This window comes from Salvia splendens, chromosome 21 (genome assembly GCF_004379255.2).
Source record: "Salvia splendens isolate huo1 chromosome 21, SspV2, whole genome shotgun sequence".
Classification (NCBI taxonomy): Eukaryota; Viridiplantae; Streptophyta; class Magnoliopsida; order Lamiales; family Lamiaceae; genus Salvia; species Salvia splendens.
In genome coordinates, this window is record NC_056052.1 from 25,445,897 (window position 1) to 25,461,398 (window position 15,502).

At 38.6% G+C, this 15,502-nt stretch overlaps 3 protein-coding genes across 7 annotated transcripts; all 3 read right to left on the reverse strand.

Annotated features, from left to right (window-relative positions):
* Positions 1-7,673: 7,673 nt before the first annotated feature.
* Positions 7,674-10,995, reverse strand: LOC121783848 (probable magnesium transporter NIPA9). The gene is made up of 9 exons (XM_042182023.1): positions 10,535-10,995; positions 9,552-9,650; positions 9,333-9,462; positions 9,165-9,253; positions 8,724-8,780; positions 8,581-8,639; positions 8,367-8,487; positions 8,134-8,282; positions 7,674-8,047 (listed from the first exon to the last, which is right to left on the reverse strand). Exons 1-9 carry the CDS (start codon positions 10,643-10,645, stop codon positions 7,828-7,830), a joined length of 1,035 nt encoding a protein of 344 aa, XP_042037957.1. The 5' UTR covers positions 10,646-10,995; the 3' UTR covers positions 7,674-7,827.
* A 1,080-nt stretch (positions 10,996-12,075) lies between these two features.
* Positions 12,076-12,369, reverse strand: LOC121784429. Its single transcript, XM_042182567.1, has one exon. The coding sequence runs from the start codon at positions 12,367-12,369 to the stop codon at positions 12,076-12,078; it is 294 nt and encodes a 97-aa protein (XP_042038501.1).
* A 924-nt stretch (positions 12,370-13,293) lies between these two features.
* On the reverse strand, positions 13,294-15,206 carry LOC121783591 (eukaryotic initiation factor 4A-13-like). 5 transcript variants are annotated; one of them, XM_042181711.1, is made up of 4 exons: positions 15,146-15,206; positions 14,801-14,852; positions 14,588-14,697; positions 13,294-14,484 (listed from the first exon to the last, which is right to left on the reverse strand). In XM_042181711.1, exons 2-4 carry the CDS (start codon positions 14,848-14,850, stop codon positions 14,222-14,224), a joined length of 423 nt encoding a protein of 140 aa, XP_042037645.1. In that variant the 5' UTR covers positions 14,851-14,852; positions 15,146-15,206; the 3' UTR covers positions 13,294-14,221. The 5 variants fall into 5 exon arrangements, 4 of the variants coding, with proteins under 4 accessions (XP_042037645.1, XP_042037644.1, XP_042037646.1 ...); XM_042181710.1 differs by having other exon boundaries at positions 15,096-15,157; XM_042181712.1 differs by lacking the exon at positions 15,146-15,206 and adding an exon at positions 15,042-15,059.
* Positions 15,207-15,502: the final 296 nt, after the last annotated feature.

Here is a 15,502-nt window from a genome sequence, read left to right on the forward strand (position 1 = left end):
GGCGGATGGGGTGGCTGCGGCGGAGATGGGAGCGGCGGCGACGCGGCTGGAGGGGGCGCCGGGTCAGTTTGGAGACAGCTCCATGTCAGACAAACCGTACGAATCCGTACTGAATTCGGGATCGTACTGCGTGTTGGCGTCGAACGACCAATATTCGTCGGGTTCTGTACCCGGCCAACGCGCATCACCACCAAACATCGGACTATTGGTACTTGAATCCATTTCGTAGCAAATGTGAGTTTCGAGAGTGGAATCGTAAAATGAAATGTTACAAATGAAAGTGGGGTAGAGGGTATTTATAAACAAATTTTTTGAATTTAGAATTAAAAAAAATAAAAAACGCGTGCCATCGGGCGCGCCATCGTCCGCGTCGCTCACAATGGCACCCCGATGGGGCGGACGATGGCGCGCCCGAAGCATAGGGCGTGGGCTTATGGCGTCACATCGTCTGGGCACCCGCAATGGTGCCCGATGGTGCGCCCGAGGACGATGGCATGCATCGGGCGCGCCTTCGGGCACCCATTGTGGATGCCCTTAAAGTAAATAGGGCACCATCTTATATTAATAAAACAATTTTATGGAATAAAAGAATAACAAATAAAAAAACTAATTTCCTCGTGTACATTTGATTAAATTGTTCGATTTGAACTAAAACATTGGATTAAATTGCGAATTGGTAGCACAGATGTTGAGACGCAGAGAACTTCATGTCACTTTTGCTGAGACAAAACTAAAAAATGGTGTAAATTTTGAATTTGATGTAAATGGTTAGAGTAAAATTACTTTTTGGTATGACGTATATTCAAAAATGGGTTTAAGTTTGGTGTAAATGATTGGAGATGGTCTAAGACAATTAACACTATAAATACTTCATTGATTATATTAGGGATATTGACATCTAATATCATAAAACTTTCAAAAAGTTGGATTTTCCCCACGAACTTTATCCCGAGTTTATTTTTTCCCACGAATGAAAAAATTCATGTTATTTTAATTGATTGAAAACCAATTTTGGAGGATGTGCTTTAAGAAAAACTATCTTCAAAGATTGAAAAATTTGAAGCTCTCAAAATTGTTGTCGAGAAATTACGAAAAAAAAATCCGTATCATAATATTATTTGTAGGAATTTTTTTCATTCGTGGGAAAAAACAAACCCGAGGTAAAGTTCGTGGGAAAAATCCAACTTTTTGAAAGTTTCATGATATTAGATGTCAATATCCCATTATATAAAGATGGAGTACTTCGTTTCTTTTCCGGTGCAGGAAAATTATTTATAATATTTCAAGAAAATAAAATAAAGTTAAGCAATTAACTTTCTATAACATTTTTGTGATTAGTTCAACATCATGGACAAAATTATAAGATACTCCAATTAACTAATGAATTAATTAATAGATTAATTGCTTTTCTTTTTAGTACTACAATGATATAAATTCAAAAAGTGATAAATACTGTGTATATTGTTTTTGAAGGTAGCAACAGTCAATGATTCTTTAGCAGAATAATAAACAATGTAATGCATACATCCCAACAGATTCCATGGAATAATTATTTTATCATATTCATTGTTCAAATTTATTATTGGTGGTGGTTTTACAATATTTTTTCCACTTTATGAAAATCGATGAAAATAAGGATGAATAGGTAAGAAAGAATATCAAAAGTATTGTATAATACCTAATTTACATTAATATGCAAAAAAGACAAAAAAAATAGAATATCATTGAAGAATCATAAACGATAAATAATTCACATAAAATATGAAATTAAAGCAGATTTGTTGGGAGATGTTGAACAAGACAAACTCTTTATGGGGGAGCATTCTTTGTTCTAAGTATAAATTTGATCCTCATTCAGGTTTTGACTCTATAGCTCTCAGTGTTTGTACTCCTCTTTGGCGTTTAATCTACAACACTTGGCCTGATATGTGGAGAAATGTTATGTGGGCAATTGGATCAGGCAAAAAAGTCATGTTTTGGATTTATCGTTGGGTGCCGAACATGAGGAGCTCTCTCTCAGAAGTGGAAGTGAGTGTCATACCTGATTATCTAATGTACAAGACAGTGGATTTTTTCGTTAATAGCTCAGGCTGTGCGTGGGATATATTTGAGCGATTTATTCCAGCTGAGGCAGCTAATATTATTGCTGCTACCGCACCTCCAAGCACAATGGAAGAAGATGATGTAGTTTTTGGGGACCTTCGTCGACAGGAAACTTCACAGTTAAAACCACATATGACAGTCTAGCGAGAGTGCATGAATCAGTAAGTTACTTACCGTGGATGAGAATTTGGAATTGGTATGTGCCACAACGAATTAAGACTTTCTTTTGGCTTCTCTTGAAAAATGGTGTGCTAGTTAATGAAAAAAGGATGAGGAGGCATATCACAACCAATGAGGTCTGCGGCATGTGTGGCTTGTTCACGGAGAGCCGCCTCCATATGCTTCGTGATTGTTTAGATGCGAGAAGAACTTGGGAAGGTCTTCTTCAGTTTTGTGATCTTGAGGGCTTCTTTGATCCTTCCCTCCACCTAAATGTCACGACCACAACTCCCTAGTGATAGAGAGCACAGCTATAACGTGACTAAAATAGTCTCAAATAAAACGATAAAACATAAGGGATAAGTCAAACTCAAAACATTAATTCTGAAGGCGAAGATGGTACATAGTCAAAATAAAATCAGAGTATAATAACCGGGTTCATAACTCCTAGTACATAGTCCTATTGCAGCGGAAGAGTATCAGACAAAGTAGCATGTGTGAAGACACACTACTTTGGGCTAACTATTGCTACTTATTAACAAGCATTACTTAACACATTCGCCTCCTCGTACACGCTTAACCTGCACGTTAGAAACGAAACATGCAGGGCAGAGTGGTTAATATACTCAGTGGACATATTGCCAAAATATAAGTTTCATTTAAATTTGTCAGCCACAGTTGAGTGAACACAGAGTTTTCATTTAAAAGGCCTGAGTCACTAAATTTCCTTTAATTTCATAAAGTTGATTGCTCAATCAGATAAACATAGATACCATATCTGAACGTATGGGAACCGGAATGTGGCCACATTCCACGACGATCACTGGACCGGCCAACTCGTAAGTTAGCTCACGATCCCCATATGTTTACACTAGTCCGAGTAGGGTTTACGGCCCTACTGGGACCCGAATTCGATTTAACATGATTGGCATAGCCAAGCAGATAGGCAATCGTAAAAGCAAAACATGGCATGACAAACATATTTAGAAAAGATTCACATATTCATACTAAAATCATGTTTTGAAAAGAATGCCCACCTCAAAAGCTATCTCTCTAGCCGAACAAACTCCTTGATTTGATTTCAAACGACGCGCGAAGACGTCCCTTCAGTAACATAAAAATTAATACTTAATTAGGCTTAAGAAGCCAAATATCTTGACATGAATGCATCGTAAATGCATGATCATTTTATTCCTTTTTCCGTAATTCATAAGAAGTCCTTGAGCATTAATTAAATCATGCGATTTAATTTTATGTGTAGGTCTACCAATTATTCGTTTAACAAAAGAGCGTTACCTCCTATGTGAATTATTCCAACATTAAAAATAATTCGAGGTCTATCCATTATTTCGGAATTAACTCGCGTGCATTTTCATTAAATATTTGAGCACTAATTTAGAGTCCGGAAATTAATTTATCATGGCGGGTTTAGTTAGTGGGCCATCAATGATTTGACCGAACAACGTAGGAGGCCCCGTGATTTAATTAAATTTCATAACCCATTCCTTTATTTTTATAGGCGGCCCAAGCTCCTTATGAAAAATTCTAAAAAAAATGGCAGTCCATTTCTCTCATTAAATTTCTTAGCCCAGCATGCTAAATGAGAGGCCCAAAATAGAAATAAATTTGGGGAGGCCCAAATTCTACATACTCCCAATCCGTCGCCTCCCTCACTCCTTGACCAGCACAGGCGACGGTTTCCGCTGCTGTCGCCCCTCGCCCTTCACAGCGTCTCAGCGCCGTCGATGGTAGCTTTTGCGACAGCCCCTTTGGCCTCAAGCTAAGCTCTCATTCCCGTTCTTCTTTGGTCCCTTAAATTTGGGCAGTAGCTACGTTTGGCTGATATTTGGTGGTTTGAGTTCGATTTGGAGCGATTCTGCTATAAGCCTAAATTACAATTATTATTTAACATGCTATCTACAAGGTTTAGGCAGTAGCTTGTGAAAAAATATAAATTCTATGATTTGTTCACAGTGGTAAAGTTTCATATGGTGTTGTTACTGATTTTACTTGGGATTTAGCATGTCATTTGAGATTTCTAAGTTGAGGTGTCCCTACATGAATAAAAGGGAGTCATAATGGAAGTGGTGTGTTACCTCTTGAAGGTGGCAGAAGCTTGAATTTCAGCTTCTAAGAATTCCTAAGGTTCACTTGTTTCCCCTAAAATTTTCGAGTTGCAGTGAAACATAAAGGGGTGAGTATGGGTGGAGTATGAAATACTTGCGGGAGGGGAAAGAAGAGATAATTGTTACCCATGGAAAGTAGGGTTGTCTGCAGGAACTTTGGGGCTGAAAATTCAAGTGTGTGGAAGGGAAGATTGAGGGTGATAAGGAGGGGTTCTTATAGGCACATTGGTGTACTTGGTGCCATTAAGAGTGGCTGATCCTCTTTTGTTTTCATGCCAAAGCATATCTCCCTTTTCATGATTTTGCAGCAACTTATATACTTAATGCAGTTTGATGTTTAGCTTGGGGTTAAAGGACTCCTCATTTACTCATTTTTGGTTGATTGTGTGACTGTGAGAGATGGTGTGCAGGGGCTGCTGTGTGGGGGTGGAGATGGCAGGTTTGACTTGCCCTTTTTGGCAAGTCCTTAGTCCTCCATCCTTAAAGAGGCATTGTCTCCCTTCCTCAAAATTTTCTCTACTTGGCAGATTTTGGTTGTTAGTGCATTGAGATTTAAATTGTTTTGTTTGTATTTTTGCAGGTGGGGTTGGAACCTTGGGCTGCCATGTTGCTTCCGAGACCTGGGCCTGCTGCTTTCGGCCCGACGGGCTGATCGAAACAGCCGTGGAGTCTCGAGGTTTGGGCTGGTGAAAACGAGGCCCAGTATGCATGCTTTTTTTAATAGTATTCATGTTTCATCATTTTCCATATTTTTTGTAAGTTAATGGAGTTTGTGATGTATACATATATTTGAACACCATATTTGAAAGAGGCGTCTTCGTATTCTTTCACCATATCCGTTATAATTCATAACCGTTCATTTGATTGTTTTCGTTCGTTCGTTTATTACTTTTACTTTTATTTTGTGAACTGGCAGCGTCAAGTAACAACAAAAGGGCAAAGAGTTCCATTTAAAACAACGAAACAAGGGAGCCATAATTTCTAGTTCGATATTAACATAGCGAAAAAGGTACAAAAGAAAGGGCGGGTATTACACTAAATGACTGGATGATTCGCAACATCAGCTCTAACTTCAAACGGGAAGTGGGGTGAAATGGTGCACCATCTTTGGAGTGGGATGCTGGAATGTTTGGAAGAAAAGGTGTGCATTCGTTTTGAATAATGAAAGATCGAGCCCGGAAGCCATTATATCACAAACTATAATTATGGCAAAGAATGTGGAGGATGCGAGAATGGCTGTTGTAGTGAGCGTTTGCCGAGACAACCAGTGACAGCCTTCTGGCAACCACCGTTGTCGACCATGTTGAAGCTGAACACAGATACTTCCTTAGAGAAGGGGACCGGCCGTGCATATGGGGGATGATTTTTCCGTGATGTTTCTGGACAGTGGAGACAAGGTTTTGTCGCAAACATTGGAGTTTGTTCTATTCTTCTCGCTGAAATTTGGTACATTTTTCATGGTTTAGAATTTGCAAAAACGCTGGGAATAAGAATGTTGGAGGTAGAGAGCGATAATCTTGTAGCGGTCGCTATGATTATAAGGAAATTTGAGGTGAATGTGACTGTCGTGCGATAGTGGGAAAGGTTGGTAGCTTACTGCTAGAGTTTGATTCGGCATCAGTGAGACATGTGCATCGAGGAGGCAATTTTGCTGCAGATTTCTTGTCACACCATACATACAACTTCGAGAGAGGAGTGCATGTTCTTGAACAGCCGTCTACATACCTTGATATTTGGTTATTACATGATAGGTTAGAAATTTCTTATGATCGGTAGTATGTAGTCTCGTTCGGGCGTTGCCCGCTTACATTACCAAAAAAAAAAGAAGCATGTAACACAGCTAGAAAAAAGACAGAGATCACTATGGATGTAAATATATGATTTCAAAAAATTTACCAACCAAAATTCCAAATACAAAAAAAATATCAAAAAATTTATGAACATATCAAATGGCATTTAGTATTTACTAATTGTAGCTACAAATTCCTTTGTAAATCTTCGTCTTTGTCCGAATCTATCGATGATGTGCTTTGCCTCGAATATTGTATCAATCCGCTATGCGACTTGGGATGGTACGTAATAATCTTATGGCCCTTCTCGTCGTACAACTTAAGGTTGTCGTCGTCGTCGTCTCTCGGAACCCGACATCGTTCCCCTAAGATTATCGTCTTTTTCCACACCGAATCCTCCTGATGTTTAAAATACCTTATCCCTAGCTTCTCCGTAGCCGCGGCCCCGGTGCTCATCACGCGGAGGCTCATGCTCGACACGAGCTTCGCCACGCTGGAATTTGACCGGTGGTGTTGGAGGTGGGCCATGTTGCGGTCGCACGAAAACGTCCGCATGGGGTGGTTGTCGGCGGCAGACGCGTGGTGGTTTCCGTCGCCGGCGCCGGGGGGTGACGCCTCCGGCGAGTGGTGGTGGAGGCTGTCGGGGGTGCATGGCTTCTCGTCGTCTTCGTCGTCGTCGTCATCCGGGAAGAAGTTGATGTCGGATATTATGTCGTGGAAGAAATCGTCATCGTCGGTCCCCACCGGCGGCGGCCGTTTCTTGCGGAACAAAGCGCCGCAGATGTGTGAAACTGTTTGGAATAATATTGGCATGAGAAAAAATGATTTTTATAAATATTTAATATCTATTGCCTTTTTTTGTTTGCAGGGAAAATATTAATATGGGAAAGGGAGATTAATTTAAAGAACTTAAGGATTTTTTCTCCCCATTTGTTTAGAGGGAAAATGGGCGAAAAGTTTAAAGAATTTGCAGTTTGGACCGAATTTAGAATGGATTAAATGTGTGTGAGATAGAGAGATGATTTGAATTATTTTTAGAGGTTTGGAAATTGTATTTTTAATTTTTTTGGTTTTTAATTCCCGAAGAGGATTGCTTTAATTCAGGTGAAAGCTATGGCCGAAATGGGGTGCCTTTATTTATGCTACAACATTAAATTTTGATGACTAAATTTAGTCATTGTAAATGAAAATATACATATATATGCAATAAATGCATATTTTGTTAATTGCTCTAGTTTATTTCCTTTTTTTTCTTTCTAAATTGTAGTAGTACTAGTAGTACTTATTTAGTGTTTTAGACTAACTCCTTTTGAATTACATTGGATCATGTCTAATGTCTTGAACACATAACAAATAGATACTGTAAATTGAAATATTTTGGACTATAAATAATGATGAATTAACATGTTATATATAGGGAAGGTTTAAGGTGAAATAGTTTTTATTTATAATTAACAGTAGTATGTTAAAAATAATCACATAACAACACCAACACTAATCCAAATGATGAATTCAATAGAAAAGGGATTGTCTTTCACATCTTTGAACAGTTAAGCAAATCTTTTTTTCACTTGAGAGAAACAAAGCAAACATAAAGGGACAACTGTACACTCTTTAAAGGTATTGAACCGAATAGAAATAGCTCAAGCTTAAGCTTTCGCTTTTGCAGGGGGCGGTATCAAATGGTGCAGCGTGCTCGCTTGGATCACGGTGCTCGGATTCGTGTCCCTTCCACGGGTCGAGCTCGACTGCCTCAGGCCGAAGCTCCTCTCGACCCCGCTTCGTGCAAAGCGTCTCCAAGTCCTTGGGAGGTGTCGCATCAGCCTCGATGAAGATACCAGCAAGATCACTCCGAGAATGATGAAGAGCCTGTATGAGACGAAGTTAACAACACGATGCGGTGTAAAGAGTCCGAATGAGAGAGAAAGAGACGAAAAAAATGTGGATTTGGCTACCATCCGAGGAGAAGCATCAGGCGAGACGTTGGGGCCGAAGGCAGCTGTTCGCCAAGAGCAAACATGCCGGCAAGCACCCCAGTCACGATCGAGGCAACGGCTGCACAAGTGGACACGACGATTGCCCTTCCGTGCTTCAAACCACGTGTCTGTTTAGAACAACAGAAATGAAGAATACGTTATACAGTTGCAACGAACGTGCAAGATCAAATATGAGTGGTGTTTCACATTACCTGGCAGACGAATCCGGAGGCACTGCACATTATGCTGATTGAGACACAAACGGGAAGCAACAACTTCGAAGATCCTTGCTCCAAGAACAGGAATCCCATCTTTGATATCACAGATGCAATCCTGCAATTGCGTTTCGTGGATTTCTTTTTTCATAAGATGACGATGATTAGAAGAATCCGATGAAATATATATTGGTTGAGTCCAAGAAAATACCCAAATAGAATGCCGGACTCCAAGCCATAAATGATCTCCTCGACCACTTCGTATTGCATCTGCAAGGTCGAAAGCAGGCTATTTAGATCCATAAGACTAATAGTAAAACACCTCATTAAGACGATCAGAATGTTTAAATATACCAACTCCTGTTCTCTTCTTTGTCGTCTATACACACGCAGCCATCCATTAAGAAGAACCTACAATGAACAAACAATGTAAGGTGAGTGGTCTGCACTTGATGATGGAGACAGGGAATAATCTTTTGAAGTTCAGCATAAGATTTTCGGTAACAAAGAAACAAGTAATCCTTTAATTATGTAGGGTGGCTGTTTTAGAAATTTGGACAGTCAAAATAAGCAATTTGAACATATCAGAAATTGGAATCAATGAAAAAAGGAACAACCATATGATGATAGTGGAACCAGAATCATAGTAAGTTACAGGTGCCTACGAAAAATCGAGCAAATTCTATAATATTCAATTATTGAACAAAATGGTAGCATATGTATTACTACAAGTTTATCAACATTATCTGACATGAACTAATGATAATTAGAAGCTGAATAAGGTAAGATACCTACAAACACGAGCGCAACAAGAAATACCAGCCATGGTAAATAGATAATCGAAATGGATGGTGCCTTTTGCTCTTCTCCTCCAGCACCGACACCTGGATGCAGAGAACGCAACAAATTAGAGATAAGATCGTAAAACGTTAGAGGTACGAATCTTACATCAACTTACATTACCTATGGTACCAATACCAGCCAAAGCAATTCCAATCCAGTCAATGGCATTCATGATCTCCTTAAGATAAAAATGAGAAAATACCGAGAGGATAGCGAGCCCACAGCCAGAAACAGGTTGAATCACTGATACCTACATGGACAAAATTTCAGTATAAGAGGCACAATCATGATCTACGAGGCCCTAAAGGACCGAACAAGAGCAAGTTTTATAGGTCTTACAGGAGCCTGAGATAGTGCAAGCAACATCAAGATGGCCCCAAAGATATCCATCAAGAAGCCGATTATCCAAGCACTGTTAGAAGCATATGCTCTTATCACCTGAAATTCAGATCCCCTTGCCATCACTATTCTGCTTCGTTTGAATTAGATGCGTTGTGATAATATACATCTATTGATCTACACGCGAAATGACAAAAATACATGCCAAAGAAGAGCATACAGTGGAAATTTCTTCCCATATCTCGAGTAGTTACCAGATTCTTCTCAATAAGGACAGCAAGAGCTACAACACAAGTTTTAACCAATTCCTTCAAAATCAATGGCTACGAGGGTGTTCCAACCACACCCTTGTTACCAAACTAGTCGCTTACATCCGTAATTGGAACATATGCGGGAAGAATTTCATCAAATACAACCTAAGAGCTGATAAATGTGACACTACTAAATTACGAAAACTTGGACACTTTACAATTGAGATCATCAATGGTCCTGGATCATTCATCGAAAGTCTCCCAATAATCGATATACTCAGTTTGTACTCAGCTGATTACAATTGAAAGATTTAGATTTCAACTCTAACAATTCCATATAATTCTAATCAAGTGATTTGGCAATCACAAATGTATACCAATTACATACAGACATGCATAGCAAAATTAATCAAGGAAAATCCCCCAAAAAAACGATAATAAATTGAAAACTTAAAGTCTTCCACACAAATCAGCTCATTTCAACCCATGAAAATACAGTCACAGAACACACACACACGCTAACATAGAGAAACGCCTATTACTTAGCACATTGACCAATACAATGCAAATGCAATCGATAAGACTAGATAATAAGATGACATTTTTTTCATGCCCAAAAATCCAATTAACAAAAACCGATCATCATCATTCATCACCCCCAATTTTCACGCGTCCAAAATCAGCTCAGAAATCAATTACACAGAAAACAGAAAAACAGCTAGACTAGAATACCTTGAGCTTGAAAGAGAGAGGTGGGAGAATCAGGGTGCCCTTTTTCTGAAGCACTTTGCCAATGTTGTTGCCGGCGGTAGCCGCAATCGTTAAGCAAATCGATTCCCACATCTCTCTCTGATTTAATTTTCGTTGCAAATTTGTTCTAGATTTCTGCGTGCAGAGAGATTGATGCAATCGCGCATGAATGAAGGGAAAAGATGTTGTGAATTGCGTGGATTTCGAAGCGCATCAAAGATCTCTGTCGAATTTTCACAGATCTCTGTTGTTTTCTACAGCAATAAATATTCCTAAGTTCGGCTTTGACAAATTTGATATTCCTTTGATATGGAATATGCGTTTTCTTTCTTTCGGTTTCTGGGAACTAAAAGCGTTTCTTAAAGTAACGATTTTTCTAAAGGGATTTTACAGTAGTTGTGGATACTCAATTCTCAAAGTTTGAGTTTGCCATTTAAATTGGTATAAAATTTACAATAATTCTTTCGACCCAAAGGATTCAATAAATAGAGCTCAATTTGATTTTATTATGTTGCACGTACTCCTATAATGTATGGATAAATTGGATATAATGGTATAGAAGTACTAGTATATAATTAAGCTATCATTAGGAATTTTCAGACCAACCACTAACCACAGCACAAAAAAATATCATCATGCCCGCAGGGGGATCGCAGTTAGTTCTGGAAGGTAGATTTGCAAGAATGGCCAAGGAACGATTTTCACTACTGACGTGTAGTTGGCACACCTCTCAGGCACGTGTGAGGCCTTGAGAGGTGGACTTTTTGCTGGACAATGGGTGTTACGATCCTCTCCTTAGCGGGCCACTGCGTACCCTGATTGAACACCTCTCACAATATTATTGAACCAGAATGTGAGGGGCCCTTGGGATTAGAATTTCAACCTCTTTGCCAGAGCAAAAAAATATCACAACTTTTATAAAGTTGGTGTGACAACAATCACATATCTAAATTCAAATCATATTAACACTTGTGTATAATTATGCATTTCATCTTTGCAACCGAAAACAAACAGTAGTCACATATACTACATATTTTGTCAAAATTTATAATCACCTCATTTTGAACAACTCCATAAGAAAGTATTTTCTTATAAAAAATCTCCACCAAGATTCTCATGCAAAGATCAATGTCAAGATATAAAGTCTGAATAATACAAATAGATGAAAACCATTATAAATAAACTTGCATGATACAAAACCATTCATTTTAATTAACTCATGGCTCTTACCAATATACTCCGTACTTAATTAGTACCAAAATCATCAAAGATGTGACAAAAATCTCACATTAATATTCGTAATACAACTATAAAAACAAAACACAGCCACATTAATTTCACCAAGCAAAGTCCTAATTTTCTAAATTTATTATCACAAGCGAAACAAAAACTCACTCACACACTAGCCTTGTGATCGACTCGAACTTCAAATCTATTAGTTGAACTTACCAATACGCTTCTCATCGAACCATCAATCTATTTGTCAGAAGAGAAGCGTCTTAACCAATATAACATAAAAAAAATCACCACCAGCAACCATAAACTATCTGAGTGTATCTATTTTTGAGCCATCTAACACTCTTTCTAACAGAGCCTTTGAGCTTGCCTTCAACACAATAAACTTTGTAGCTAGCAACCCTTCTCTTCCTCTGAAACTCAGGATCACTGAAGCTCCAGCATTTCGGCTCTTTCTTCAGCTTCCGCCTCGGCGTAGAGTGGGAAGAAGTGCTGTGAGACCTGAAGTTGGCTGGTGGTGCATGATGAGGTTGAGTTTGCATTTGGGCATTGCTGGATGACTTTGATCTGTAGTTTGTCATGGTTTTCTTGAAGTTTTTTTGATGGGTTGGAGAGAAAGGTGGAGTCTTTGAACTGAAAAATGTGAGGTTTATGAGTTTTTTTTTTTGGTTGGTTATTGATAGATGGGAAAATTGGGCCCGGGTTGGTGGGGTGGCTGAAGATGAACTTGTGAGTGTGTGTGTATGTGTGTGTTCTTTGATTTTGAGAGTGTTGAGTGTGGAATTAGAGTCTTGATACCGTTTGCTTGGGGTGATCAAATTTCCTTTTATAATGTTTGTATCCAAAATATATAGGTAGTAGTATAAAAATTGTTGGTGGGTTTTCGTCGACCTCTTTATATTAGTTTTTGATCGAATGTCACAAATTTGAATACTAAATCCATACTAGATATGATTGTATTGAATGTAGACTTGAAAGTCATAATGTCCATTCATTTTGTTTATTAGATTGACCATAATAATATGATGGGAGTATGATGTAGCAATTGTTATTGTGAATTTGGGATTACTGATTAGTCACTCTCACAATTTGTGGGAGCATATATGCTGGGTAAAGTCACTTTTGAGGATTGAAATTATGTGTAATAAAAAGTAAATGGGCCCAATCATAATAAGCCTTATTGCTAAAGCAACTTTAGTCATAATTAATTTTCTCATAATGAAAAGTCATGAAGATAAAAATTGTATAAATTGATAACGAGATATAACCAATTTATTGGATAATCGGGGTGGCGTGACAATTTGGAAGTTGGTGTAACAGATACTATGGACCAAAAGTTGTAATTCCAGAACACTGATTTAGGAAAAGAATAGAGAAAATACCTCCAATGAAACAGCAAAATATGAATATATAAATAAATAAATAAATAAATCTGGGAATATTAAGAAACAGCTCATGTGCAATATGATATGACATTATTTAGTATAGTATATTATTCGATCATGTTTTTATCCTAAAAGTCCGTTAGCAATTTGCATATCATCCAACCAAAAAATCATTGTTTGGTTGGAAAAATCCAGAAATACTGGTACAAAATTTGACAGAAAGCCTAACCAAAGTTATAGGTCTCCAAAATTTATAGTGACTCAAGTCACTCAACTATAGCACTGTAGGGTCACACACTAAACTCCATTTTGTCCTGATTTTCCCTAAACCCTAAAGCCGAACAACGGGTTAATCGAGGGAAGGATGGGAAAAGACCCGTTCCCCGGCTCCCAAAACGTCCTTGTTCGTGTTAGTAACTAGAACCGGTATGTAAGTGGACGAGCGAAAAATAACATGATGACAAGCGAAGATCGTCTCATACTGAATGAGGGAGAGACTAAAATAGCAATTAGCATTGGACGGCCATAAAATCCAGAACACAGAATCTCAGAATTCCAACTCCAGAGACTCACCAAAACACCTTAACCTTATCATAGCAAAACCCAATAAACTGTGAAACAGTAGTTTGAACATAGCCCCCATCGATGGTTCGTTACACATATAAACTAGCTTATGAAATAAGATTGGAACTAACCTGAAACAAGGGGCAGTAGCCTTAGACCTCATAACTCAAGTACAAAAGGTGTGCAATGGTACCTGGAAAATCCTCAATTTCGACATTGTAGAACTTCTTTATGTCGGAAAGCAGGTGTTTGTCATCGTTAATAACAAAGTTTACGGCACGCCCTTCCTCCCAAGCCGCCCACTTCGTCCAAGACGATGCAGGTACTCTCTGCTGAATTGCCTAACGAGAGAATCAACTATGGAATCAAGTACAGTATAAAAAAATGGAGTGCATTTATATTTTATGCTAATGTATCTGCTTGGTAGAATCGTCGAATACAAAGCAGGCCTGATCCTTGAACCCCAAGGAAAGCATTTCATCTGCTACGTCCAAAACAAACATTTTGATGTGATCAGGGCACAGTGACTGCCTTCTCTCATGACCTTCTCAATCTGCCAAGCCAGCTCGCGAGTGGGAGCCAGAACCAACGGCTGGCACTTAACCACATCGTAGTCCAGCTGCTGCAGAATTCCAGAGCAGAAAGTTACCGTTTTCCCAGTCCCGGATTGAGCTTGCTGAATCACATCAAGCCCCTTGCAGAAAGGAACAACCCCTCTCTGCTGAATTGCAGGGGGCTTCTCAAAACCTTAACACAAAGGACAACTCCTCACATTCTCAGTCGGTTATCCATTGATGCACACACAATTGCATATGTATAGGATGTATATTGAATTCAATTGTTTATGTACCATAGGCGTGGATTCCGCTGAGCAGTTTTTCCTGCAGCACCATAGCCTCGAAACTGCCGTAAACCTCATCATAACTAGCGAAGAGTTCTTCACCGCCATCAGCTCCGAGTCTGCATCATCTACTTAGATGGTCAGAAAACAACAGCAGGAAACAAATCACCTTCACTATTTCATTCAAAACCAATCAACAAAAGAAGCCAATAACTCACTCACAGCTCATTACAACCATCAATATGAGAACCTTCAGATGCCGTTCCAGCCATGGCTGCGAAAACCACAGAAAAATTCATAAAACAATCACATGATATCATATGTATACAGTATATCACTCAGCAAACTAGTCTCCAATTGAATAGCATATAACTGAAGCATCAATGGAGATATCAACTCATCTATATCTACTGGAACCGAAGTAAAACTGCTAAACATAATCATTATTCATCACGTTTTCTACCAACACAATTATTCTAATGAAGAGCTGAAAATGAAATCACATTCCCAAATTTACCAAATAGCAAAGGATAAACAAAATTGCCTTGAAATACAGAATTTTGAGACCTTTAGGATTTTTGGTTGAATCGCGACGTTTCCCCGATTCCCATACTCCCCTTCATCTACTCCAGCGACGTCGTTTTAGTGAAAATGTGAATTTCGACGTCGTAATAATTGGGCCATTGAATGAGCCCATTACTTTCATATGGATTAGTTGTAAGGCCCAATTGAGATCCATCAATCATTTCGCGAGAATTTGAAACTTACTTATACCTTTTGTTTTCAAAATTTAATAAAGGAAAAAAATGAACTTAACAAATTTTTCTTTATATTTGATTCAATAAATAATACTCCTGGTAAAATTTTTATTTTATGAAATTTTGTTCTTATTTTTATGGATCTAATATTGGGAGTCGGGACGTA

What these genes read in the sequence shown, in the direction of transcription:
- LOC121783848 (XM_042182023.1), bottom strand. Translation starts at nt 10,645, where the DNA reads ATGTGGGAATCGATTTGCTTAACGATTGCGGCTACCGCCGGCAACAAC. An exon ending in GGCTGGTATTGGTACCATAG is followed by an intron (nt 9,254 to 9,332) that starts GTAATGTAAGTT and finishes CTCTGCATCCAG; the next exon opens with GTGTCGGTGCTGGAGGAGAA. An exon ending in TTCTTGTTGCGCTCGTGTTT is followed by an intron (nt 8,781 to 9,164) that starts GTAGGTATCTTA and finishes TGTTCATTGTAG; the next exon opens with GTTCTTCTTAATGGATGGCT.
- LOC121783591 (XM_042181709.1), bottom strand. Translation starts at nt 14,898, where the DNA reads ATGATATCATGTGATTGTTTTATGAATTTTTCTGTGGTTTTCGCAGCC. An exon ending in ATTGATGGTTGTAATGAGCT is followed by an intron (nt 14,698 to 14,800) that starts GTGAGTGAGTTA and finishes TAGATGATGCAG; the next exon opens with ACTCGGAGCTGATGGCGGTG. An exon ending in CAGCGGAATCCACGCCTATG is followed by an intron (nt 14,485 to 14,587) that starts GTACATAAACAA and finishes CTTTGTGTTAAG; the next exon opens with GTTTTGAGAAGCCCCCTGCA.
- LOC121784429 (XM_042182567.1), bottom strand. Translation starts at nt 12,369, where the DNA reads ATGACAAACTACAGATCAAAGTCATCCAGCAATGCCCAAATGCAAACT.